Source organism: Lynx canadensis, chromosome B4 (genome assembly GCF_007474595.2).
Source record: "Lynx canadensis isolate LIC74 chromosome B4, mLynCan4.pri.v2, whole genome shotgun sequence".
Taxonomy (NCBI): domain Eukaryota; kingdom Metazoa; phylum Chordata; class Mammalia; order Carnivora; family Felidae; genus Lynx; species Lynx canadensis.
In genome coordinates, this window is record NC_044309.1 from 5,362,154 (window position 1) to 5,390,047 (window position 27,894).

The 27,894-nt window shown below is 45.2% G+C and overlaps 1 protein-coding gene across 2 annotated transcripts; it reads left to right on the top strand.

Moving 5' to 3' along the window:
* The first annotated feature begins 28 nt into the window (after nucleotides 1–28).
* RBM17 (RNA binding motif protein 17) lies at nucleotides 29–27,894 on the top strand. 2 transcript variants are annotated; one of them, XM_030321326.1, is made up of 12 exons: nucleotides 31–142; nucleotides 7,080–7,217; nucleotides 12,365–12,481; nucleotides 15,473–15,639; nucleotides 17,510–17,607; nucleotides 20,347–20,403; nucleotides 21,592–21,733; nucleotides 23,872–24,023; nucleotides 25,114–25,187; nucleotides 26,011–26,109; nucleotides 27,175–27,247; nucleotides 27,375–27,894. In XM_030321326.1, the coding sequence occupies exons 2-12, from the start codon at nucleotides 7,095–7,097 to the stop codon at nucleotides 27,476–27,478; spliced, it is 1,206 nt and encodes a 401-aa protein (XP_030177186.1). In that variant the 5' UTR covers nucleotides 31–142; nucleotides 7,080–7,094; the 3' UTR covers nucleotides 27,479–27,894. The 2 variants fall into 2 exon arrangements, with proteins under 2 accessions (XP_030177188.1, XP_030177186.1); XM_030321328.1 differs by lacking the exon at nucleotides 20,347–20,403 and having other exon boundaries at nucleotides 29–142.

Genomic DNA, 27,894 nt, shown 5'->3' on the forward strand with positions numbered 1-27,894 from the left:
GCGGACTCGGCGTAGGGGTTGGCGCCGGTTCGGGTCCGGCCGTCGCGGGCTTACGCCGAGTGCGCCCTGCCCGCCCTCTCCGCGGCGCCCCGGCCCCCGTGCGCCGCCGCGGCCCATGGGGAGAGTCGGCCGGGCAGGCCGGGTAAGTGGCGCCCGAGGCGGCGTCGGGGCGCGCGGCCTGGCGGGGAGCCGGGGCCGGAGCGCCTCCCCGGGCGGCGCCGCACGCGAGGCCGCGGCTGTAGGCCGCGCCGCGAGGGGACGAGAGGTCCCAGAGCGGCCCTCCGAGCGGCCGGCGTCCCGGCGGGCCCCCGGCCCCGGCGGCGGGCGACCCGCCGAGTTTGCCCTCGCGCCCGCCGCCGCTTTCCTTTATTTGCCTCGGGGCACCGGGCCCTCGAGCTCCTCCTGTCTTCCTGTTCTCCCCTTTCCCGTCCGTGCCCTTCCGTCCCTGGGACCCGCGGACGTTGTGGGTTTTTTCCGCGTTTTGAAAAAGTTGCTCGGTCCCTAGACCCTAGTGGCCAGGCTTGTGTCACCTGTGGCCCAGCACCCTTGGCCCCTCCAGGGCCTCGGGCAGCGGAGAGGAGGGAAGCCGCTTCCTTCCCCGGCCGCAGAACGGGCAGCTCCGGATGCTGACGCTTCTCAAAGGCCGCGGTGCACCTAGCCACCGATGGAAGACCTGGCTTCGGCATCCCCTCGGTCCTCGTGCTTGAGAAGCGGGATTTCAGCTCCAATGTGCGGTCACCAAGCGTTGTCTTTGAGCGTTTCTCCGTGCCCAGACCATGCGTCCTGAACAGCAGGTGCAAGATAGATGAGAGTCGGCCCCTCCTCGCAGGGAGTTTGGTCTCCAGGGGAACGAGCCTCAAAACCCAAGCCTGGGTTGATCCAGGGGACTGGAGTGGGGACGAGAGGGAACGAGGCTTATAACGGAGCCTTGGGGGTGTTGTGTTCGATGCGCAAGGTCGGGGAAAGGTTCCTGCAGAGGAAGTAAGTGTACCAGGTAGCACAGGTGAAGCCGCATAGTGCGTTCTGGAAATTGCAGGTAAGGTAGAGTTTGGAGGAGTGGGTAGTCAGGCGAGATGGAGAACGTTCTCTGAGAAGTCGGTAACGGAGAGGCGTGGAAGGTACTTCTTGTAGAGGCAAGCATATGGATCGAAAATAGAGTGTTCTGGATAAGGGCAAAGCTCTGCGTGTACTCGGATGAGGACTGTGTCTCCTGGCAACAGGTGGAGTTTGTAGAGTGCAGCTCAGTTTCCCCATTTCTAGGTCATAAAGACCACAGCTGTTTTGACTGTATTGGGGATATTTAGGGCATAGGGAGTAGTGAATTAGTAACTTAAGCAGAGGGTGTGTTTTAGAATTTTGCTAAGAAACGTGCTGCATACAGCGCGGCTTAGAGCAAGTGGGTTGTGAGGTGGACGAGAAAGAACGAGGCGTAATAGAAGTGTCATCGGCGAAAAGCCATGCTGGTTGTGGAGTTCTGTGATGACTAAGGGCCACCTCCATGGGAAATAAGAGTTTGGGGAGAACTGTCGCTGTGTTCCCAAATGTAACCGTATAAAGCGGGTTTCTTTTTACCTGGTTTAAAACTACCCTCAGGGAACAGATGATCCAGGGGCTAGTGATCCCTCAAGTCTTTTGTAATAGTAAACAGTGAAGGCTGTTGGGCCAGACACGCAAATTGTAGATGACGCTCGGGGACTCTGTTGCAGTCCACCCCAGCCTAAGACTGGATGTGACGGGGGGGGGGGGGGGGCTGAAAAAAGTGTTTTAATTCTTCAAAAAGGCTCTGTTAATTTTATACGAGGCAGATGCCTCTTAGTACTTATTTCCGGTCATTTTGGTGGACGTCAACGTGCCCGGCCCCTCCTCTGTTCCCCTCTTTTTCCTTCTGCCTGTATGTACTTCCTGTCTTGTTCAGGCTTCAGCTTTGCTGTGTGATAGCTGAGTATCTATCTAATGATTGAAAAGAAGAAAGCCTCTTGCCATGCTGCTGCTTTAGGGGCTCAGAACTCAGACCTTGCCTCGTGGTTAGTTGTGTGGTGGTGGTAGTGTTCCTCCCGTTGCGATGGCGACGATTTAAAATTCACCTTAGTTCTGTCCAGCACCACTTACTGTAAGACGTGGCCTTAAAAGGCAGGTCTGCAGATCTTGTCTCACCATGTGATTCAAGTAGGGGCACTGCCGTTTTCCACCCGTTCGCTTCATGCTTAAGACATTTAGAGGGTATTTGTGAAGTGCTTACAGCGTTCAAAGCGTGGTGCTCAGCTGGAGATACAAAGATGAAGACGAAAACAGACCTTCCGCCTTTAAGGGGCGTGTAAAAGAGGAAGAGACAGGAGTGTCAGCCAGGAGGCAGCGTAACATGTACAAGTTGCTCCGACGTGAGTGTGTTCGGGGAAACAAATTGGGGGTGGGTGGTTTTGTGTGGGGGTAGCTGTCACTAAAGGCTTCAGAGATGCACTGGAGAGAGGAGTTAGGTGGGCTGCTACTGAGCAGCCTCCTTCCACGTTCTTTCTGTACTAGTGGTACATGTAAAAAATACTTTGCCAGCTTGGGTAGGATTTTAAAAAGTCACCGTTCTTATGGCAGAACCACGTTTACCGTGTTTGTTCTCAAGGAAGAAAAACGGAGCGTGTAGGAAAGCGTGGCGATCAGAGTGTGGTGTTGCGGTAAAAAAGAGATAGCAGGTATTTTAAAGAAGTTCTAAAAGTGATGTGTTTGTGCCTGTATTTGACCCTGGCTTAAAGCGTACCCAGATGTTAGAAAGCACTAGTTTTTACTACGTGGCAGGAGGCTTCATACGGTAAATGTGTTCTGTCGTCCGAGGAACATCTCAGCCGTGTTAGGTTAAGTTCAGGTCCTGGCGGAGTCCAGTCAATGCCGGTTACCTCTTCAGTGATGGCAGTGGGAGGGTGAAGGAATCAGCTGTGGTATGTTACGGTAGGAGTGCTTACAACGGCTGAAATGATGTGCACACCTTTTAAGGAGTAAGTGCCGTAAACTTACGCAAATCGTGTTGCATAAAAGGAGGTGGTGAGGGATTGATGGGAATGGGGTTCAGGGTCCTGCCCGCCCCTGGGCTGGGGACATCACTTGGATGGGATGGGGGGACCTTCCGGGTCGAATGTGGTTTCTCGTCCAGATTCTGACTCTCGTTCTACGGGGTAAATTCGCTGGTGCTTGTAGTGTTACAGTAACGACAAGCGGGCCATACGTGTGTGGTGTGTGGATGGGTAATGAGTGTGTCGTTGCTGCGATGAATCCAGTTCTGTGAAGTTGAAGTTCCGTCCCAGTGAGAAAAGCAAAGGAGCTCTTCTGGGTGCGATCCGTACGCTGTGTGTTACAGAAAACTAGCAGGTGCTGCCAAGATGACGTCAGCTTCTCGTCTTTAAAGTGTGTTTGCGAAGGTTTTGAGAACAGATACGAGGAAGTTTAAATGTCATTTTTGAAGCTTACAGAGTGAGGCACATCAGATGGAGTGGTCCGCAGGCCATCTTCAGTTTGGAAAGGGATCAGAGGAAGCATGGTCCCACAGGACCTCATTAATTCAGCCCCGAAATCGTTGTTAAATACTGGATTCTTGGATGGAAGCACTCGGTTGGAAGAAGAGATCTTCTATACTGTTTGACTTTTTTTAACCCCCAAATTTGGGGAAATACTTCTGTTAGAGTTTACTCTTCCTGGTAGGGAGATGTCCTAGAGTTAATTAGACGGCAGCCTGGTACCTCATCCTCACTTTCCCAGGGCTGCTCCCTCCCGCCCTGTTACCTAGACTTCTGTTTGCTTTTAATTGTGGTGAGTGTACGTAACACAGAGCTTAGGGTTGTGACCGTTTTTAAGGGCGCAGTACCGTGTCGGTAGGTACACACGCGTACAACCGTCACGAGTGTCTGTCTCCAGAACCTTTTGCCTGCCTTTCGCTTCCTGGTGGAACCTGTGGCATTGTGCAGTTTCAGTGTTGATGCATGTGGCTAAGCAGACTTTCTTTAATTAGGAATATCTCAGCAAGTGTTTATTTGTTAAATTCCTACCCTGTGCCAGAAATTGGAGATGCAAAAATGGATAAGCTGATCTTTTCCCTTGTAGTTCAGTGGGCATCTGGTTAACCTGTTTCCATTGGCACAAATATATTCGTAAATACTATCTTTTTTCTAATCTTTATTTATTTTTGAGAGAGAGAGAGAGACAGAGTGCAAGCGGGGAGGGGCAGAGAGAGGGAGACACAGCATCCGAAGCAGCTCCAGGCTCTGAGCTGTCAGCACAGAGCCCGACGTGGGGCTCGAACTCACAAACCGCGAGATCATGGCCTGAGCCGAAGTCGGATGCTTAATCAACTGAGCCACCCAGGTCCCTCACGTAAATACTATTTTTGATGAGGTTGTTAAGTTTCTTAGGAGGAGTTACTGGGAGAAGTGGAGTTTGGGTTGCAAGCAAATTTTGTTGATCTTTGTTTACAATTTCCTAGAAAGCTTCATTGTGTCTGTTTGTTTCCCAGAATGTGTTAGTCTTCCCTTGCCTTTATGAGAATAAAGAAAGGTAAAACAAACGAACCCTGGTTTAACGAGGCTTCCGTCTGGTGTCTGGTTGAAGGAAGAGAGCCCAGACAGGTCAGCCAGGCGCCATGAAAGATGCCTGGTCGTTTGGAAGTAGTTTGAGAACCACGGGACTAAGCTGGACATGCGGCGTTGTTTCTCTTTGCTGTTGCTCTGAGTTTTTCGGATTAGCTGTAAAGTTTATGTATTTAGATAAGAACGATTGTTTTGAATACCACTAGGCTGTGAGGGAAGTGCACAAAAGCCTCTGATCTGGGTGCCTCAGTGTTCCTTCTGGGGCCGTCGTCGTTGGCCAGAGATTTCAGAAAGGGTGGCTTGGGTGCGGTTTGCAAACGGTACTCACTGTGCTGTCGGCCTGACTTCTGTTCAGCTGTGGGTCAGGCGGGAGCTCAGTCTGCGGCTAGTGCGGTGAGCGGGGCAGGCTGGGTCTGGGTTTTCACGGCGTTTCCCGACAGTGTGGATTGAAGTGGACGCCGGGGGCGGCGGGGTGGGTTCCTTACTTCTCCTTTATCGCCTCAGTGACTCAAGCTCAACGCGACAAGGGGTTGCCAAGTTCCTGAATTAAACGTTCACTTTGTCTGGCACTGCAGGCAGTGCGCATTCGTTTCCCTGTCGGATATGCTGTCTAGGAAACTCTTTGTTCGCACTATCAGCCGAGCTGGTGAGTTGTCACAGAAGCCTTACCCAGGAGAACGTGCTAGCATTCCTCCATTTTTGGGTGATTCATTAGAGCAAGTCAGGCACCGGTACCCTGGGCTCTGCTTTTATTCTCCCTGCTTCTGTACTACCTTGGGGGCCTTTCATTCAGAAATCAAACCTGAGAGCTTTTATGGGAGCTGAGGGCTCGAATATTAAGGACTAGAAGAGACTGAACAGCAGCATCAGTTGAGTGGGCACTGACTTCCAGGCTGAGAGCAGCTCCGCCCAGCCCCAGAGCAGCTCCTCTGGGGGGATCCTGTCGGTCCCCACCGCATGCAGAGTGGAACCGAGGACAGCCAGCAGCTTGCGGTGGCAGGGTCTTAGAGTCCCAGCCGTAGAAGCGAGGAGACGTAAGCGTAGACCAGAGAGGTTTTGCCCTGAGTCAGACATAACCGGGGGGAAAACTAAATATTTTCCTTCTCGTCTGTATTGCCTTCCCTTCCTGAGAGACAGACACAGGCGAAACAGGGATTTGTTTAACACGGTTTCTATGGCAAAATGCTGTCTGGACCTGGGAACTGACAGATTTTTGGAACGTGCCCATAAATCAGAAAATACCTGTGCTATTTATTTGCAGTTTGGGGATTTCAGTCAATTTTTTTTTCTCTTTCCCTTTGTGAGAAAGAGATTGATTTCTTATTTTGAGAAGTGGGCTGTGTTGTGGTTTCACCCAGAACGTTGAGGTTGTATTTAAATTTAAAGGTGGCCGTAGGGATTTAGTGGCAAGGGCTGTGTTCACGTGACTAGGTTTGGAGTGGGTCTTCTCACCTTGACCTTGGGCGGATTTATCTCCCAAAGTCCCAGGTCTGTACCAGGTTAGGCTTGAACAGCAGATAACTGCATTTAATACCACCCTGGCTTGGTAAGACTTAATATGTGTGAAATGCTGCTTGTTTTTGTTGTTATTTTGTATTCCTCCATTCTGCAAGGATATTATGTATTGACCATTTACATGTGGATTATTGATTTTCTCTTTGCGATCAGTGTTATTAGAGATTACAAATTTAAACTAACTCGACTCTTCAACATTCAGTCATAGTTTGTGAAAATACAGCTTCTGCGAGATCATTTCTGTTCTTTTTTTTTCCTTATTTCTAGGCATATGTTTAGATTTCTTCTCCATCAAAGGTAGCTAATAGTGCTAAATCAACCTGGTAATGCACTGTTGTAAAGTTTGTACTTTTTGTTGTTGAGACAAAGAATTTTTAAAAATCGGATACATATATAAATAAACGTTGAAAAAAAAAATTAAAAAAAGGGGCGCCTGGGTGGCGCAGTCGGTTGAGCGTCCGACTTCAGCCAGGTCACGATCTCGCGGTCCGGGAGTTCGAGCCCCGCGTCGGGCTCTGGGCTGATGGCTCAGAGCCTGGAGCCTGTTTCCGATTCTGTGTCTCCCTCTCTCTCTGCCCCTCCCCCGTTCATGCTCTGTCTCTCTCTGTCCCAAAAATAAATAAACGTTGAAAAAAAAAAATTAAAAAAAAAAAATCGGATACATATAGTTGACAATATGTAATTACTAATAATCACTAAGTACAATAGAACAGAATGATTTCACTCAAGAATTACTTGACCACATGATCTTGTAAGTGGGAAAATTAATTCTGCAAATTTATTTGTAAAATAATACGTGGCTATCCTTTTGCGTATCAGGACGCTGATTGGTGGTATCGGTCATCGTGGCTTCTTTTGCTCAGGGTTCCTGGACTAGACCATCTCCTCGAGTACCTTTTACTTCTAAACTTCTGTGATACTGAGTTATTTTAACATGAAAAGATGTGAGATCTTTACTGGAGTTTGCATTCTTTCAACCCCATACCCCTTGCCTTTCAGCATTAAACTGGAAAGATGTCCCTGTATGATGACCTGGGAGTAGAGACCAGTGATTCAAAAACAGAAGGCTGGTCCAAAAACTTCAAACTTCTGCAGTCCCAGCTTCAGGTGAAGAAGGCGGCCCTCACACAAGCCAAGGTGAGATAAGCCCCGTGTGAGCGCAGAAGTGTGCAAAGCAGGGGCTCCTTAGGATTGACACAATTTGGTTTTAGTTTGTTCTTCTACCTTCTTATCAGGTTTGTAGGGGGAGAGGCCCTGGGTGCAGAGAGAGAGGAGTTCAGAGTCATTGTGCTTCCCCGGACTCGCGGGAAATTGGAGTGAAGAAAAGCAGGAGCCTCCCTTTCCAGCAACGACACTGGTTTTTCAGACTTCCTGAGCAGGGGCCCGGGAGTCTGCATTTTTAGGTGGCTCTCCTGCTGTTTGTGGTAGGTGGTTTGGAAGCAGCACTTAGAGGACGAGGCTCTGCAGGAACTAATAATTTGTGTGCGTTAGTGAGGGCTCACGTTGATTTAGTTAAAATTTTTTTAATGTTTATTCATTTTTGAGAGACAGAGAGACAGAGCACAAGTGGGGGAGGGGCAGAGAGAGAGGGAGACACAGAATCCGAAGCAGGCTCCAGGCTTTGAGCTGTCGGCACTGAGCCCGACTCGGGGCTCGAACCCACGAACCGTGAGATCAAGACCTGAGCCGAAGTCAGACGCTCAACTGACTGAGCCACCCAGGCGCCCCTGAGGGCTCACATTGGTTCTGAATGTGTCAGGCATGTGTGGTCTTGGGGCACTTGGTTTTGTTCACATCGTGTGCATGTTGGGCACTGGCGACATCTTTGAAATTGAACACCACATAAGACATTAAGACCATACTTGTCCACTGAATGAATATTTGATCTAAAATGTTGTTTAGCAATTAGAATGGTATAATGGTTTGCTTATTGTTCTAAGGGGCCTTGCATTGTAGAGTGTATCACCCAGTGAAAGTTCTGTCCCCCAAATGGGCGAATATGGCCGTAATGCACAAAAAGTTTGCTCTTTTTATGTGCAGAGCACAGATGCACATAAAGTACAGAAACCCAGTATACCTGTGGGGTGAAAATTGTATGGGCAGGAAAAAATGTATTAAAAGGTGCCTTGAGGGGGAAGCAGTAATGACAGAAGAAGTTAAGAAAACCTGCCTTAGAGATCTATTGAAATACTTACCAATAAAATGTTTGAGTTTAAGGAATTTGCTTTAAAATAATCCATTATGGGGAAGGGGAGGTATGGACACACACGAAACAATTGCCCACGAGCTCATAGCCGTTGAAACTTGTCCTAGACATTTAGGGACTCGTTCCTGTTTGTTTTCTTTCATTTTGTGTTTGAAATTTTACATAATAAATGTTATTTTAAAGTTGGAATTATTTTTCTTTTACTGCCTATTCAATAGGTAGTTATATTGGAAGTGCTTACATTTGATTGCTCAGCATTGTAAAAAGGTGTTTAGGATTAGGATACCCACAGGTAAAGCAATATGGTCTGAAAATCTTAATTTGTTTTGTCAGTTCTATCGATCAGGGTTTTTGTCTTTTTCAGATTCATCATAACCAGATTAAAATTTTTATGCCAATATATTTTCTTTAATGTTTATTTAGTTTTGAGAGAGAGACAGAGCAAGAGTGGATGAGGGGCAGAAAGAGGGAGACAGAGAATCCGAAGCAGGCTCCAGGCTCTGAGCAGTCAGCACAGAGCCCAACGTGGGGCTTGAACTCATGAACCATGAGATCATGACCTGAGCCGAAGTCGCACGCTTAACTGAGTGAGCCACCCAGGTGCCCCTTTATACCAGTGTTTTTAGAGAGACAGAATTTTGTTTTTTAAAACAAGCTTTCATCCCACAAGAAAGGAAGATTAGCAAAACAAGTCTTGTTTTTCCTTTAAATTTTTTTAAATTGGTTAAGTTTTTAAATCTCTCTGAGTTTCATACGACTTTTGCTTTGCACATAAGATCTAGAAATAAGATTTTATTTTCCAGTGCTACAACTGTTTCACGCATTATTCTTGAGGGCCTCATAGTCCCTTTTGTACAATGGCTCTGGCTCTAAGGAGCGGTCTCATACTTCAAAACATAAATTCAATTAGACTTCAAATGGACATAATTAGCGGACAATCTTAGGCAGTGAGAGGTAACAAAATAGAAGAGCAGAAGTCAAAATATACAGATTAAAAACTGGGCTAATTCTTTAATTACCAGTGTAATAGTGTCAGCTTTGTGGATTACTTTTAGCCAAATTTTAAAAATCCTAGCTAATTTGTTTCTTCCTGCCCTGGGTAACTTCAGGGTCACTTTCTGTTTCCAGTCAGTGCATATTTATACACTACAGGTTAAAAATTGGCTTATATAAAATACTATTGAGAAAATAGATCCTTTAAAAAAATAAATATATAGGGGCGCCCGGGTGGCTCAGTCAGTTCAGCGACCGACTTCAGCTCAGGTCATGATCTCACAGTTCATGAGTTTGAGCCCCACATCGGGCTCTGTGCCATCAGCTCGAAGCCTGGATTCTGTGTCTCCCTGTCTCTCGGCCCCTCCCCTGCTCATGCTCTGTCTCTCTCTGTCTCAAAAATAAATTAAAAAAAAAACAAACATTAAAAAGGGGGGTGGGGGGGCGCTTGGGTGGCTCAGTCGGTTGGGTGTCCGATTTCAGCTCAGGTCGTGATCTCATGGTTTGTGAGTTCAAGCCCCACATCGGGCTCTGTGCTGACAGCTCGGAGCCTGGAGCCTGCTTCAGAGTCTGTGTCTCCCTCTCTCTGCCCTTCCCCCACTCACATTCTGTCTCTCTCTCAAAAATAAATAAAAAACATTTAAAAAATTAAAAAATAAATATATTAGGAAATTTATTCATCACATACTGATTTTTCTGTACCCTTACTTTACTCACATTAAAAGTAAAGAGTGAGATGAAGTCTAGACTCTTGGAAATCCTCTTGTCTGCCTCAGTCTGTTTAATTTCTGCTTATCAGGTTTTTACTTCTCCAATACAGTAATTTCAGGTACTAGGAAATCTGAGATTTCAGGAAGATTTTCAAAAGAGAGGTCAAAATAAACGGTAGCCTGTGGAATCGTTTCTGCTAACTTTCTAGTATCTTTTGAGATTGCTGTGTACAGTTAGTAGTATGTTGCTCTTGAAGGAAAGTGAAGATACCACTTCACTCACTTCTCTTAGGTTTAATTCACTAATTAATTCCTCAGCACTAGGTTGGCCTAACCAAATCTTTAAGGGTGTTACCTACAACTGAAAGATGGGGCTGGGGTTTCATCTGTGTCTCCACAGATGAAATAAATCCACTTGAAAACCACACATTGAATGGAAACAATAATGGAAAGAGAGGATTCTGGTCATCTCCCCCGTTGCCCTTTGAACTTTGGTATTCACGTAGTGCATTGTGTATTTAATGATTCGATCAGATTTGTTTGCTTAAGATGATAAGCACCGTTAAATTCAAGAGAGATGGTGGTTTCTTTTGAGCCTTTTGTGGTAATAACACTGAAAACATAGAACACTTTTCAGTTGCCAAGGGGGCATTAAACCTTTGTGACCACAGGACCAGATGGTCACCGCCATGGCCATGTGATGTTATCACCACTGACAGCCTGCAGGGCGGGTGCCAGGGAGGCACATCCCCTCACCTGTGAAGTGTTCCGCTGTCAGGAGCTACAGGGCAGAGAGAAGTGTGGAGCACCAGGAAGCTCTCAGACGCGTCCAGAATGTGCAGCATTTGACCAGAGTGTCGGGAAAAAGAGGAGGAGACGAAGACACTGCTGCTTGTGATGATGACGACAGCAGGGAACGGAGTCTGTTCTAAATTGAGAGATTAAAAATTTATTCTGAACCAGGTCTGATCCTGATTCAGGATAAAATCAGCTCTTTATTTATTAGAGAGCGAGCGAGCGAGCAGGGGAGAGGGACAGAGGAGGAGGGCGAGAGAGCATGTGAGTGGGGGAGAGAGAATCTCAAGCAGGCTCCATGCTCAGCTGAGAGCCCTACTCGGGGCTCGATACCACAACCTTGGGATCATGACCTGAATTGAAATCAAGACTCGGATGCTTGGATGCTTGGGGCGCCTGGGTGGTTCAGTTGGTTAAGTTGTCCGACTTTGGCTCAGGTCATGATCTCCCTGTTTGTTAGTTTGAGCCCCACTTCAGGCTCTCTCCTGTCGGCATGGAGCCTGCTTCAGATCCTCTGTGCCCCTCTCCCGCTCCCTCTCTCTCTCAAAAATAAATAAACGTTAAAAAAAATGAGTTCGATGCTCAATTGACTAAGCCACCCACGCACTCCTAAAATCACCTATTTAAAAGTTATTTTAGGGGACAGCTTGGAAAATCTGGATGTGAATTGGATAGGCAATGATACGGGGGATTGTTGATTTTTTTCGGTGTGGTGTTAGTACTGTGCTCGTGTAAGAGAATGTCCATAATTTTAGGAGATTAAGGGGAAATGTCGCGGAGCTCCAACTTCCTTTCAGATGGTTGAGCACAAAAGACAGGTGTACAGTAAAGAAAATAAGGTAACATAGTAACAGTGGTTGATGATACATGAGTGAGTATTGTTCTCTTTTAAAAATTTTTTTTCTGTCCGGGCGCCTGCGTGACTCGGTTGAGCAAGACTCAGTTGGTTGAGCGTCCGACTTCGGCTCAGCTCATGATCTCATGGCCTGTGGGATCAAGCTCCGCATTGGGCTCTGTGCTGACAGCTCAGAGCCTGGTGCCTGCCTCGGATTCTGTGTCTCCCTCTCTCTCTTCTCCTCTCCTGCTTGTGTTCTGTCTACTGAAAATAAATAAACATTAAAAAAATTTTTAATTTTTTTCTATGGGTTTATAATAAAAGAGGCAGGATTTAGGTTCTACTGGGAGGGAAAAGCCCCTAATCCACAGTTCCTTTTGCTCAGGCTATAAAAGCATACCTTTTCCTTGTGAGAGAGTCACACGAGGCATGAGTGTGATATGCTGTTACACATTTGCCCTCCTGTGGTCAGTGGAGCTTTTTGCATCTATTAATTCACGTGCAGATTTAGATAAGAGACCAAGTTTACCGTAAACCTTTTATGAAAATGGAATTTGTGTTTTTTGAAAAAAAGACTGCAGAAAGTATATGGTAATAGTGATAATTGAATTAAAAGGCTGTTGTTTTAAGATCGTTTTTCTCCTATCTGAAAGGTTTGTTCCAGAGACCGAAAAGCTTTGTTATAAATAGTATGAATTTTCATTTGAAGCTTCCGTGCGCTTCTTTTGTTTTTCGATGATTTTAGAGCCAGAGAACAAAACAGAGTACTGTCCTCGCCCCGGTGATCGACCTAAAGCGTGGTGGCTCTTCAGACGACCGGCAGATCGTGGACACCCCCCCGCACGTGGCGGCTGGCCTGAAGGTGAGCCGCCCCCCTGACCCCTGCTGTCCGCATCCTCAGAGCCCAGGCTCCTCTGGGGGTCCTTACAGGCTCGCCCGCGTCGTTTTCAACTGAACTGTGAACATGATCTGAAATAAAGATAGTACATTATAGAAGAACCAGAAACCGGAGGTAGGCAGGAAAAAAACCAAGTGACTTCAGTCCTAGCCTCCAGAAGTTAAAAACTTTATGTTTTAGAATAGCTTTCCATTCTCTGCCTCCTGACGTGCTTTTCTCATGTTATATATTGTGACTGTCTATCTGTGTTAGAAAGCGTAGGAGTACATGATCATTTCTGTGGCTTCCCCGTGTTTCCTCAGATGGGCGTCCTGTAGTTTATTTAGCTTATGTAATGCTGGATGCGTGCGTTGTTTCTAACTTCTGCTGTCATGAGGAATGTTAGTGCTTATTGTCTTACTGTGGATTAAAATAGAGAAAAGGACTAAATGTACCACCCTTTGATTATCACAGTGATTTCATATAATCTTAGAAACAAAAAAAAAACCAGATATGGTCACCTCTGTAAATGGGTTAGTGAGGATGAGGAAGATCTGAAAAAGGATCATTCAGAGTCATAGTTCAAATTGTACAAAACGAAAGGTAAACGAATTCAGCGTAAACTATAGTCAAAATTCCACCCACTCTTGGGGAGCCTGGGTGGCTCAGTCAGTTGAGTATCTGTCTCTTGATTTCAGCTCAGGTCATGATCTCATGGTCACAGGATTGAGCCCCATGTTGGGCTCCATGCTAAGCGTGGAGCCTGCTCAGGACTCTGTCTCCCTCTCTTTCTGCTCCTCCCCTGTTTGCTTGCTCTCTCTCTTGCTTGCTGTCTCTCGCTCGCTCGCTCTCAATAAATAAACTTAAAAAGAAATTACAATTGCTCTTTAACATTTATCCTACAGATGGCAGTCCAGTAGTATGACTGCAGTAGTTTAAACAGCACCATGCACACAAATTGTTTGAGGAAGAATGACCAAAAGAGGTTAATAAACAGAATACGTGATTATTGCTATTTCGTAGCAAGGCTCCTGCCCACCTCCCACACCCACACCTGTTAGAACCCAAATCAAGCTGACACAGTCCCAACTGCCCATCCCCTCTCTTAGTTTCAGTCAAAACTGTCTTGGGTTGGTATCTCCCCTAATTTGCTTTTGTTCTGAGATTTCTTGGCCAGAAGAACTGATGTTGGTCCTGCGGGCTGATAGTCTGTCAAGGAGGAAAAGTATCCCCCATGGAGGTGTTTCTGGAGATTCTTAGTCATTTAACATTTTTTGCTCACAAATTATCCACCTAATTTTTCCTCGCTACATCTAATAAAGTCGTTCATTATCTTCTGTTACTGTGTATTGAGTCTGCAGCGTCACCTACAGTATGTGAGTGTTTTAGTTTTTCCCACCCTCACCAGCATTAAGGTATTAACATTTTAATTTTTAAAAATGGAACAGACTGCTTTATTCTTACAGCGTTTAGAGAATGATGGCTCCTTGTTCAACTTAGCAGGATTTATACAGGAAAAGTTTGCTTTCAGATTTTGAAACGACGAAGAATTAACCTTGTTGTTGACAATTTGTTCTGTCCAAAACTTTGTGGTTATAATGTTCTATAAGTTGAGTAGCTGATTGTTGGTTTCTCTCAGGTCTCAATAATAACTGAGACGAAGTCTTGTGCACATGCCTTTGTGTTTTTAAACTGTCTTTTATATGAATACAAGTCATAACTACCCTTTGTGAACCTTGCCTTAAATAGATTTGTGTAAACTTTCCAGTGATCAGGCCTGGGAGCTGATTATACCTGTTTTTTCTGACTTCTTATATCCAATGGATCATAATGTTTCCTGATTCTTAGTTGTAGGGAAGCACTGAAATGTTTGTTTTATGATGCAGAACATCAGACTGAATGGTGTAATACAGGATTGTCAGATTCAGATCCATTGATAGTGAACACACAGTCTCTGTATCACATCAATTTTGTGTTCGGATACAAAATATGTTTCACAAACAAGCGTCCTGCCTTTGCTAGTGTGGGGCAGTGTACTTCCTGAAGGAGGTGCGGAGTGGGCCTCAGAGACACCTGTGCTTGCTCGGGGTCTCTGGAGACCAGTGAAGGCACCTGATTGTTACAGATACTAAGGAAGAGTTAAGCTCAGACAGCTAACAGGACAGTGCGGTGCTTAGGGAGGCTAGAGCACTCAGAACATCAGGACCGCCAGCCTCTGGTGAAGCCCTGTTTGTCCTCACGTGTCTCCAGGTCAGCTGTGTGCTGGCCGCCTTTTGTTTCTCGGATTTCTTTAAGGCTGCCTCTTTTCTCTCAAAGGGTAGCCCCAGTTTCTAAACGTACAGAAGAGAAATGCAAAGTGTTAACCATCAGACCCTGGTCTTAGCGGACCTTAAAAGAACTAATGATGTGGTGGGTCGTGCCATCCACCTGTGCCAGACCCGGTTCCTGGCGCGCTGCCTACCTGGGAAGGGTTGCATATTCCAGGGGGTTTCAGAAAGTCCAAGAGGATGCTTTCTGCCTTTTTTGTGAAGTCTCAGTATAGCATGTTTCCATGGTACAGAATCTAAAGTTTATTAATTGACCACAAGAATGATTGTTATCCACGGATCGTTTTTTTCAGGTTTTCGTAGAGACGTTTTAAAACAGGAGTATTCATTGTGTATTACAGTCAAATCTATTGCTTGAAATTGTAGGCGGCGCAGCTTGTCTAGGAATTCCAGGAAAACACCATAGGTCGTTCTGGAGTTGGTAGTAAACTGAGAGGTGAGCCTCTTCTCTGCTGCTACACAGCTAGGCCTGCGGCTGCACCAACTCACTAACCCTCCTTGGGCACCTGTTTCCTCGTCACTAAAACCAACGAGGCAGATGGGTGGTCGGCAAAGCCCCTCTGGTGCTCATGTTTTTTGACCTTAACTCTACGTGTGAAATTCTAAGACAAGAGGATGATGCATAGTTTGGCATTTTTACCTTCCTCAGGATCCTGTTCCCAGTGGATTTTCTGCAGGAGAAGTTTTGATTCCTTTAGCTGATGAATATGATCCTATGTTTCCTAATGATTACGAGAAAGTGGTAAAGCGCCAAAGAGAAGAACGGCAGAGACAGCGGGAGCTGGAAAGACAAAAAGAAATAGAAGAGAGAGAAAAGTAAGGCTTTGTTTGGATTCGAGGATATTTTACATTTGAAACATTCATTGGGATTCGAATGAATGAACCCTAGTGCTAGTTTTCATGGTTGGTCTGAGCAGTCATCAGAAGGAATCCATTTGTTTGTCAGAATTTGTCCAGGCATACGGTGGCAGATGCAGTGTTTTTTGTTTTTTTTTTTTTTTTTTTTTTTTTTTTTACAGATTAGAGGTTTTTGTGGCAGCTCTGTGTCGAGCGAGTCCATCACACCATTTTTCTCGCAGCATCTGCTCTCATGTCTCTGTGTTCTTGGTAATTCTCCCAGGCTTTCAGGCTTCTTCATTATTATATCTGTGATCAGTGACTATGACTCACTGGAAGCTCAGAGGATGGTTAGCATTTTTTAGCAATAAGGTATTTTTAATTAAGATATGTACATTTTCTTTTTAGGCATAATGCTGTTGTATGCTTACTAGCCACAATGTAGCGTGAACGTAACTTTTTCTATGCACTGGGAAACCAAAAACATCTTTTGGTTCCCTTTGTTGCAATATTTGCTTTATTGCGGTGGTCTGGAACCAAACCCACAGTATCTGCGAGGTATGCCTGTAGTTGTTGTGAACAAACGCTAGAAAAAATTTCCTGTCTAGATGCAGAAAACTTGAAGTCTACATTTTGTGTGAGTTAGAAAAGTAACTTAAAAGCCTGATGTTGAATAATAGAGTTTTTTTCCTGTGCTAAGACGGTTCTAGGATCTTAACCATTTAAAATACTTGAAATGTTTGGGGCATGTGACTGGGCTTGGTAAGTAGATTCTGCGACTCTTGATCTCGGGGTCATGAGTTCAAGCCCCACCTTTGGTAGTAGAGCTTGCTTTAAAAAATAAAATACTTAAAATGTTACTCTTAATTTTAACTAATTTTGAGCCAGATGGAATTATGACATCTTTTATTTATATTTTGTAAAGGTATGGGTAAAAGATTTATTTGTGTTTCTTTTTTTTTTTAAATGTTTATATTTGAGAGAGAGAGAGCGCGCACGCACGTGTGTGCACGCAAGTAGGGGAGAGGCAGAGAGAGGGAGACACAGAATCCAAAGCAGGCTCCAGGCTCTGAGCTGTCAGCACAGACGACAACGTGGGGCTCGAACTCATGAACTGTGAGATCGTGACCTGAGCTGAAGTTGGATGCTTCACCGACTGAGCCACCCAGGCACCCCTCTTTGTATTTCTTGTTTTGAAAATACTCAATGTTGATTGTTCAATAGTCATATATGATTAATATACTTTTTCTCAGTATTTATTGAATCATTTCATGAAGTGAAAGTATGTTCTAGAGAATCCAAATTCTTAAAGTATTATCTATGTTGATAATGCTTTAAAAGTGAAAGAGGTAAACATCAAGGAAACTTTTTCCTTCCTGCTTATTGTATTCGTGTGCCTGTTAAATTTGTTCAATTTATCTTTTGATTTTTCTCACTTCACTTTTGCTACTTTAGTCTTGAAGCAGTTATTTGTACATGTGCTCCCCTCCCCCAAACTAATAGTTCAGTGGGGAAGAGAGGATTTGAATATTTTCTAGACAACAGCAAGTCAAGGTGACATCCTTGGGCTCCATATCTCTAAACTGGTTTGTCTGGGGGCGCCTGGGTGGCTCAGATCCTTTCTTGACTTCAGCTCAGGTCGTGTTCTCACAGTTCATGAGATGGGGCCCCACACTGGGCTTTGTGCTGACAGCGTGGAGGCTGCTTGGGATTCTCTCTCCCTCTCTTCCTGCCCCTACCCCGCTTGTGCATGCACATGCGCCCTCTCAAAATAGACAAGTATATTTTTAAAAACTGAAAAATACATTGGTTTATCTGTGATGAATATTTGGTTCCTTTGTTGTCACAGGAGGCGTAAGGACAGACATGAAGCTAGTGGGTTTTCGAGGCGACCAGATCCAGATTCTGATGAAGACGAAGATTATGAGCGAGAGAGGAGGAAAAGAAGTGAGTCATGAAATGTTCCGTTTCAAACTTGGTGAAATTCTGTTTGCTTTTCGTGTTCAGTTTGATAGTTGAATTGACGTTGATTTGGGTAAGTTTCTCTCTGGAATCCGAGCACCCGTGTTTGCATAACAGTTTTAACCTGCATCCTGTTTTCACATATGTTCTCCTGTGAGCTTCTCGGTTGCCTCCCGACATTTGTTGATGGGGTGCTTGGGCCACACCTCCAGTATACACACGGCGTCCTCACCTGTAGCACGTCTGCGAAGCACCAGACAGAGTCCAGGCGCTGGTTTCCAGAACGTTTGCAACTAACATGCATGAATTTGAGGAAGTCCCGTAGCTTCCCTGGACATGGGTTTCTTTCAGTGTCATATGGAGAGCAGGGAGACGAGAATTCGAACCAGGTACTTTGTGAGGCCCCTTCCGTGGCTGAGGTTTCACAAGCAGATTTGCACTTGTGTTACCGCTGCATTCTGAGTGATCGCTCGATGAGTAGTGTTCATTCTTGAGAGAATAGGGTGCTTTGTCATGTTGTGATTGCTGGCATTTCCTTGGTTTGGTTGATTAGTTTGGTTGACAAGTTGAGATTTTTTTTTTTTAAGCGAGAAATTTAAATCTTCTACTTGTCTGCCAGACACTAGGTACTCTTGTAAGCACTTTTCATAGGTTATCTGCTTTACATCACGCAGCTCGATTATCCCCATTTTAAAGGTGAGGAATCTGAGGCACGGAGGGAATGAGTCCTTATATAACAGGTCCACTGTTCACCATATCCAAGATCTTCATTTGCCCGAAACCTCCATTATGATATGGTCATCTTTAACATGAGACCTGAGAATACTGTTATCACAAAGCCGCAGTATTTTTCCCGGTGCATGAACTCAGTTTTATGACCAGAAGTTTGGCAAGCGTGGTCTTCCCCAGTGTACAGCTGAGGTTACTTTAGGGTTTAATTCAAACTTTAAAACACTAATGGAGTTGGAAAGGAACAAGTCTGTAATAATTTAGAATTCTTAATCTTTCAATGCAGATATGAATTAAATGTATTTATAGGATGCTTACTAGGCAACAACGAAAATCCAAGTTCATAGAGAGCAGATGGGTGGTTGGGGGGGGAGCGAAATGGATGAAAGGGTCAAAAGATACGGACTTCCAGTTATAAAGAAGTCCTGGGGCTGCCATGCGCCACATAGCTGCAGTTAGTAAAGTTATATTGCATATTTTAGAGTTGCTGAGAGAGTAGATCTGAAGTCCTCCTTACGAGAAAGCACGTGTAACTGTGTGATGGATGTGAAGTAGACTCACTGTGGTGGTCACTTCACAGAGCGCCCAGGTGCCGAGGCAGTCCCATGATGTCCCGTGTCAGTTACACCTCAGTTTAAAACAAGTAACTGCGTGCCCAACACTGTCAGGCACTGCGTTGTTTTTCTAGTGGGGGTAGAGTTAACATCTGTGTATGCCCTATACGTCAGGAGTTGTGGTAAACATTCCGTATCCATGACCTGACTCAGTAACGAATATTTGGTTTTCGTTAAACTTGTTTAGAATCAGCGTATAGGTTGAATATTTATCGGTCTCATCTTTCCAGCTTACACGTTGGCTGCCCGTCAGATAAGGAGCTGTACTTCTGTGTTAAGGACACTATTTTTTGAACATTAACAAGAGCTATACAATCTAGTATTAGGAAAATGCTGGCGTCATATCCACTCTTCACACTGCTGTTAACAGATTGACGTTCATGTTTTAACCAGATTAGTAACAGATTTCCAGTAATCACCCTGAATTTTTCATACTGAACTCACAGCTGGTTTTTTCAGAATCCCTCAGTAATCACTTAGGTCTTGGTGATGAGATTAAAAAAAAAAAAAAAAAAAGATAATGGGTGTTTCAGAAGAAACGACAAAGTTTTATTCAGGTTCGTGTTTCTCCAGGAGTATTTTGTGTAGCCCAGACATGTTAATTGTGATGCATGTACAGTAGCCATAGAGGAATTTCTTTTGTGAAACATTACATGCTGGTGCAACGTGTTTTGTAATCAGTTTTTAATTCTCGTTTTACTGTTTTGATCATTTCATTGGCAATTAAATTATAACACATCTATTAGGGCTTATAGCGAATGAAAATTCCTTATGTCTTCCGTTCGTGTTCTCTCTCTGGTTGCTGGAGAGCATATGGAGTCTGTTTTTGGTTCGTCGTGTCCGTCATTGTCCGGGACACAGGAGCGGGAATGGCCAAGTGCCCACATTTCCAAGTAGGTGTCTGGCCCCAGTGGTTGGCACCCTGGAGGGCACGGGGCCGCGTTGTGGGGGAGTGTCGGCGCCACGGGAGCTGGGTGTTCTGTCTCTGCCCATTAACTCCTCTGACCCTTTTCTCATCTGCCAAGTGGAAGCAGTGATTCCTCCTTCCGCGGTTGGTTGAACCTAAATGAGGTAACGTGTGAAAATGCCTCGTGGCACCAGACTCTCGGTAGAGCTGTGTTTCTGTTTTGTAAGTAACTGCTAGTTCTCTGGGCCGTGTCCTTCACCTTAAAATTCATTTGTTAACTGCATTTTAGGGTTCTCGATTGCCTGCTGTGAAAAAGATGATTTTGTCTGTCTGGGTTTCGCCCAGGTGATTTTTTTGGTCCTAGATGTCCTTCTTCCCTCCCCTGTAGAAGGAGCGCAGGACAGCGCGTGGCATGTCGCAAGCCGGGCGTCTGCGGTGCTCCCCTCGTTTAACCAGTGGGTTCGTGTCTTGCAGGTATGGGCGGAGCGGCCATTGCACCACCCACTTCTCTTGTAGAGAAGGACAAAGAGTGTACGTATCCGTTTCTTGCCCTCTTATTCCGATCCTGGCCTCGGGCCCCATCGGGGGAGTCTTAGCTTGAGTCGGCCGGGTATTCGGAGTGTCAGGGGAAGTGGCCTGAAAACCCGTCCTCTGGCTCCTCCGCCCGCCCTTCTGCTCCTGCCTCGGGCTTTCATGCCGGGCCAAGGCTTGCGTTCTGTGCAGCGAGATGCTTTGCTCTCCTTTTAAGTAATTTGTTATGTTTTCTCTTCACGTTTCATAGTTGGGGTTAGGTTAAAATACATGTAGCTCAGTCTATAGTTTCCATACTCTGTGGTCTAGAGGCCAGTAAATTCGTGACCTTCCACAAGATGGCAGTGCCTTCCTTAATTAGATTTTTCTGCAATTATTTTCTGTTTCCTTACACATGTTATGCATATTTACTTAGATTGCCAAAACATGCCCACTCACTATTTTTGCTCCTGGTGCTCTGTTCTAGAATATTTGGGTTGGAATTGGACTTTGATACGGCATCTAGATCACGTTCCTCCCCACTGGGTTGGACCGGACCTAAACCATCCCAAGAAAAATATAGTCATCCTAGTGCTTTTTAATACACTATGTTATTTTTTTAAAGAAGAGAATTCAGAAAATATTGTTGAACATCTTTTATGTGAAAATACCTGACAGACCATAAGCCCTACTTGAAACTAGTCTCCGGGAGTGGGGCCCAAGCATCTAGATCTTTTCAAAGCTTCCTTGTTGGTTCTTACGTGTAACTAGGATCAAGAAATCACTGGTCTGATGTATAGGCTCAAGTCGCAAAGACATTTATTATTTGCTAGGTTAACGAGGTAGTAATACTGATTAGAGCCTTAAGACAGGTACACAAAATGCTATGGGAATTAGAGAAAGCTCAAGTGGGTCTACCTGGAACACACAGAAAATCTTAAAGTTTCAGACACAAATTGTCATTTAAGAGCACGTTAAAGGCTGAATAATGTTTCAGTAGGATGTAAAAAAGACATTTGAGGAGGTAGAAACAAAAGGAGCAAAGCTGGAATCTAGAAAATAGTTTCCTGCCTCTGATTTTGAAGAGTCATGTAGCGACTAGAGAGTGATTTGGCTTTTCTTACTTCTTATAGGTAACTGATCTATGTAAGTGCACTTCAGAATTTTTTGGTGTCATTTTGGTAAACCTGCTTTATTTTTATTCAATAGTACCCCGAGATTTCCCTTACGAAGAGGACTCAAGACCTCGCTCCCAGTCTTCCAAAGCTGCTATCCCTCCCCCGGTATACGAGGAACAAGACAGACCCAGATCTCCGACTGGACCTGGCAATTCCTTCCTTGCCAACATGGGGTAACGGTTCCAAGTGCTCTTGTCCCAGCAGGTGTGGGAAGGACAAGACTCAGGGTGAAGTGCGTCCACGCTTTCAGTAGGTGCAGCTCTTGGTGGAAGACGAGGGCTCTCGGGTGTTTGGGGAAGACGTCACATAGCGTCCTTCTTCAGAGTCCGTGCTGGAGTCCTGCGGAGGGCGTCCCAGCACGACACCGTTGGGTCTCACACCACACACGAATCCCTTTCATGTGGGTTTTGGATGATTGCCATACTGGACGCCATGTTCTCTAGGTGGGGACACTTCTGATAGTTATTTGCATTGGTTTTCAGAACATTTGCAAACGGAATAGCTCCTGTGCGTTAGAGTTGACTTCTGCTGTGTCCACAGGGTGAATTGCAATTTTTTCTTGATAAAACGACCATTTGCTTGAAGGTTGTGGTTCTATACTTTTGGCTTAAAGCATTTATTCTAACTATAATTAGAAATTTGTCTACTGACATATAAAATTCAGTTTTAAGGTTGACTTTCAGGAGGGCGTGGATTTTTTTTTTTTTTTAATGTTTATTTCTGAGAGAGAGACTGAGCGGGGGAGGGGCAGAGAGAGAGGGAGACACAGAATCCGTAGCAGGCTCCAGGGTCCCAGCTGTCAGCACAGAGCCCGACGTAGGAGTCAAACCCACGAACTGTGAGATCATGACCTGAGTCGAAGTCGGAGGCTTAACTGACTAAGCCACCCAGGTGCCCCTGGATTTGTTTTTTAACCCACCCTGGGCTTGGCAGGCATGTTGTTCGCCCGGTGTCTCCTGTGAGGAACGGTCACGTGAGGCAGCCCTCCACTAAGGCCTTGTCGTGTGTTTTGGAAGGGACGGCAGCTGTGACGGTGGTCATCACCCCCGTATGACCTCACCTGCGCGCGTGCGCTTTGATTCTGAGCCTGTGGAGAGGTGACTGGCAGGTGGCGGAGAGGCCGCGGTTCATGCCCCGTGTGAGACTTTTCAGTTTCTGACTGAGGGATCCATCTCCTTGACTGGTGCTATGTTCTGTGGTCTAATCGATGGCTATGAAATTGGAGACAGATACAGTTTACAGTGCAGCTCTTTGGTCACGGGGGTCTCCTCTCCGGGGCTCAGCACAGGGCAGTGTAGATGGTTCATGTCTCCACTCGTGTGGGAGGCTCTGTCGGGCTGCCCCAGAGCGTGTGCTGGAGGGGGACACGCGTGAAACTGGGATTTATTCTGCTAGTGAGAGAAGTGGACTTTTCGCTGAATTCCCCCTTGAGCGCGGATGAGGTGTTCACCTTGTGCCCGGGGGAGGGAGAGCGTGGCACGGCTCGGCAGCCTTCCTCCCTCCGGCTCCGAGCAGCTCACTCAGATGGGATTTGTGGGGGGCGATGTAGGTGCGCCCTTACTTGGCACACGGTGTCGTGATGCAAGCCCCGAATAGCAGAGGGCGCTGGGGGGACCTCCTCGAGACCCCCCGAGGTACCTCCAAGTGCAGTGTGAAAGCAGAGTACTAGAGAGAGCGAGCTCCGGCCCGGGACTCGAGAACTGTAGGTTCCAGTTTGACTTCACCATTAACACCGACGGGAGAATTTCTGGACTCAGTGTCTTGCTTTGCTCCTCATCAGCCTTAAGCTGGTCGGCCAGTATGAGCCTCAGAGTCTTTATGTTCTCATCTGCTGAGTGGATGATCTCTAAGAGGTCTTTCGTTTATGGACTCTCATTGGAAACTCCGTTGTACTATTTAGAAAAATGTGGTCATCGTCGTCGTGGGAAATTTATCCTTGTTTTTTGACAGGCACACTTTTAACTAAACCATGGCCGTAAACTGTGTAGCAATGCAGAGTCTGAAGCACATGAGACATGTAGTGTTTTCTAATAGGGATGCTGGGAGAATATCGCAGGAAACGGGTGTTTCCCTTACCTCATAGATAATCTCAGGATGTCCAGGATTTCAGCACTAGTTTTTCCGTGTCTTTCAGCCTGAACATCTCACAGCTTCCACTGAATGGCCTGTCGGTAGTTACAGGTGGCCACGTCGAAGCCATGTGGAATGTACACTTTTCTCTTTTTAGGAGGCGACAGCTGTGATATAAAATCGGTTTGTGCTATAGCAGGTGACTCAGTCCAAGAGATCCTTGTCTTTTCCTTCCTCCCAGTGGCACGGTAGCACATAAAATCATGCAGAAGTACGGCTTCCGGGAAGGCCAGGGTCTCGGCAAGCACGAGCAAGGGCTGAGCACCGCACTGTCGGTGGAGAAGACCAGCAAGCGAGGAGGCAAGATCATTGTGGGCGACGCCACAGAGAAAGGTGGGTCTCCTCCACGAGAGGGGCCTCCAGGGTGGGAGCGGCGGGCGTGTGGTCCTGTGTGACAGGGCTGGTCCTCGCCGGAAAGGAGACTTTCTGATTGTGCTGCATCCCAGTTTGGTGTTGTGTAGACGGAGACCCTGGGGGCTCATCTTTATTTGTTCAGAACAAAACTAGCGGTAGGAAGGTCCGTGGGAGAAAAGGTGAGAGAGATTCTGGCAGAAAATAAACTATACTCGAAGAAATGGTTTCATGCCTATTTCTAGCAGGCGAAGACCTTGTTAAATTGGTTAAAATCATAGTTAGGTTTTTAGAGCATGAAAGACTGAGTCATACACAGTATGTCAATGATCATATCGGTGATTTCCATCCTGAAAGAGTTCTCTCTTTTTTTCTTTTTCCTGCTCTTTCATTGTAAGTGCGATTTCTAATTTTCTTACAGATTGATTGCTCTGTGAGATCTAATGTCATTTCAGTCTGTTGGTAGATGATGTCTAGTCGGTGTCTTATCTTCATTTGATTATTACAGTCTGTTCTGTGCTGAGGGCACATTGGAATGAGGCAAACATCTTTGCATTTTAAGCAGAATCGAGTTCATTTTGAGTATCTTAGTTTAGCTCCCTTTCCTAAAGAAAGAGGATGCCTTTTCCGGCAGCCAGTCGGCCTAACGGGCCCGTGCCCAACCCCGCAGTCGCCCTGACCGGTGGGGTGTGTGGCACTCGTCAGCCGGCTGACAGACTGCTTGTTCCATCGGGCCGCTGACCTTTGGCCACACTGCCCTGGCCAGTCCTCTCACCTGTGAGGGCTGTGGTCCGAGTGCTCTGTGCAGCTGCCTGAACTGAGGAGGTGAGCTAACAAAAGTTGCAGGTAAATAAGGAAGCCAAAAACTTGGAGGAATTGCAGTAAAAGCTTAGACCAAAGCGAAACAGAGATTCTCATCACAGATAAGGCTGCATTTTTGCTCAGACACTGATTGCATAAATGCTCCTAGATGACTCCGAGGACATGAATAGCGAGAAGTACTCTTGAAATTAGTCATCGTAACTCGGACTCAGTGCTTTAACACGCTTACATCTTAAATGTTTTGCTACAGACGCATCCAAGAAGTCGGATTCCAATCCATTAACTGAAATACTTAAGTGTCCTACCAAAGTGGTCCTCCTACGGGTAAGAAGCAGCATTGAAGAAACCTGTTTTCCTACCTTGATTTTTGTGTGTCATCCACCCTGATCTATCTTTGCACACCTTCAACCCTACTGATAGAGTGCAAAAAATAATTTTTTTGCAAATGATCCTTCTGGATAGACTCCATCTAAAACTGAGGTTTTAAATTCCTTTTTCATGATTATTTATTTATTTATTGCTAGATACAGTGTTTAAGACTGCAGTGAGCAATTGCTCTAAAATATTTGAAATTGTTAGAAGTTCAGCTTAATGTATGTATTCTGCTTGTATAGGTGCTCTTGTGACTGAAGCTTAATGTGTGTGGGAGTATGTGTTTCCATTTCGTATTTCTCAAAAGCTGTATTTATTTCTCCTGTTATTCTTACAACATGAATGTATTCATGTACTTATGCTCATTATTCACACCTGAAAAACTTCTTTTTGCCTCATTGGTGGGTAAGCCATGTTTAACTTGGGCATCTGTCCAAGTAGAGCACTCTTTTTCAACTTAACAGTCAAAGTAGGACATAAGCTCCAAGAACTATTTTTCAGTTAAATGAGTAAACAGAGTAAGAGTGTACATCTGTACTCTGTTAAGTGCCATGAGCTCGTAATTTGCTTTCATTCAATGTGTTTAAAAAAACCATAAATACATGTTTTTATTTTTGTAAGAAGTACCAACTTTGGGTACTACAAGGGTGAACATTTTCATTGTGTCATTTGGGGTTGAGAACATTTGCCATCATGAAAGAAACTTACTTGTTCATCTCATTTATATATTTGTAAATTATACTTGATGCCTGAATTTATTTGTTTTTGTTTATAGAACATGGTTGGTGCGGGAGAGGTAGATGAAGACTTGGAAGCTGAAACCAAGGAAGAGTGTGAAAAATATGGCAAAGTTGGGAAATGTGTGATATTTGAAGTAAGAGGGTTTTTTGATGTTTATAACGCAGGTTATAACTGATAGATCATCAAATATTTTCTGCCTCTAAATAGAGATCAGATGTGCAGTGAGAAACATACCGTGTTGTTACTCCCGAAGGTGACAGATGTTGGTTAGGTGCACTTCTTTTACTTGGTTATAACCATTTTAACCATAAAGATAAGAAGGGCTTCAAATTTTATTTGGTGAAGAAATAAAATGTTTCATTTTATGATTGAGGTTTAGTTTGGTGATTATAGATTGCTGTATGCTCCATAGTTCAGTTAGTTGGACATGCCTTTGGTTTCATTCATTTGGCAAGTGTGTATTTAGTGCCTCCCACATACATTTGGGAGACAGGAAACCTGTTCCCCACTCAGTGATATGTTCAGTTGAAGAAACAACAAAACAAGCCCGTGTAAAAATCGAGAACATTCAGTTGCTGGACTCTGGAGTAGTCACTGTGAACACAGGAGTCAAGAAAGGGATTCGATCACAAAACATAAGAGCAAGCTTTATGAACGACATCAGTGTGGGCTGAGCTTGAGAAGGTTCCAGCGTGGACCGGCTGGTTGGCGGTGCTGGGAATTAACGGGGGGGGGGGGGGGGGGGGTGCTGCTTCCCCGGGTGGAGCGGGGCCATGTTATGCGGGGCTCGGAGAGTCCGACAGGAATTTAGCCGACGTGAAAGGCACTTAGAGTAGGGATCTGTTCGTCTGTTTCTGCTCTCACTGCTGGGTCGCGTTGGGTCTTCTGGGTCGCGTTGTGTTTGTTGACTGCTTGATGATTTGTGTAGGCGTCAGCCGGCATAGGACCTCTTCAGGGTCAACAACTGCCCGGCTTAGTTAGCTGTGTGTTTTCTGCACTTGCCAAGGTGCCTCTCATAAGGAGACATTGGATGGATTTTGGTGATGAACAAATCATACTTATTTCCTTGGTACTTGACTTCTCCATTTAAGATGGTAATTGCAACACTTACTCTGACAAAGATCAGTTAAGGAAGAAAACTTATATACAACTGTATCTCTTGATAACTTTACTTATCATACTTTCATTTCTTTTCCAGATTCCTGGTGCCCCTGATGATGAAGCAGTACGAATATTTTTAGAATTTGAGAGGGTTGAATCAGCAATTAAAGGTAAGTTGTATAGCCCGCTGTAAAGAAGAAAAACGAATTTGTGATCTTAATCCTTCAAATGAAAACATGTTCTTGTGGTGTCTCAGGATACCTGTATTAACGGACTGTCTTTCTGTTTGTCTTTTAGCTGTTGTTGATCTGAATGGGAGGTATTTTGGTGGACGGGTGGTAAAAGCATGTTTCTACAATTTGGATAAGTTCAGGGTCTTGGATTTGGCGGAACAAGTTTGATTTTAAGAACTACAGCACGAGTTATCTTCGATGGCCCTTACATGAGCTGCCGGCTGAGCGGAGAAGAAACGGGCGACAGACAGCCAGCCTGTGTGGCTGCTGGGTACAGAGACTCTTGGAAGGACTTCTGAGATATATGTTGATTGATCCCTTTTTTATTTTGTGGTTTTTTAAATATAGTATAAAAATCCTTTAAAAAAAAAACACAATCTGTGTGCCTCTCTGGTTGTTTCTCTTTTTACCACTTCTAAGGTGATTACATTTTTTTGCTAGGATTTCATGATAATTCTCAAGTGCTTCAGTGAGACAGCATTTCTTGCACTAAAAATATCTAGAACGTTTTGGGATATGGGGTTGTATTGTTACCCTTTTCTTTCTTTTTTGATTCATTTTAATAAAACCTGCAAGTTCCTAAA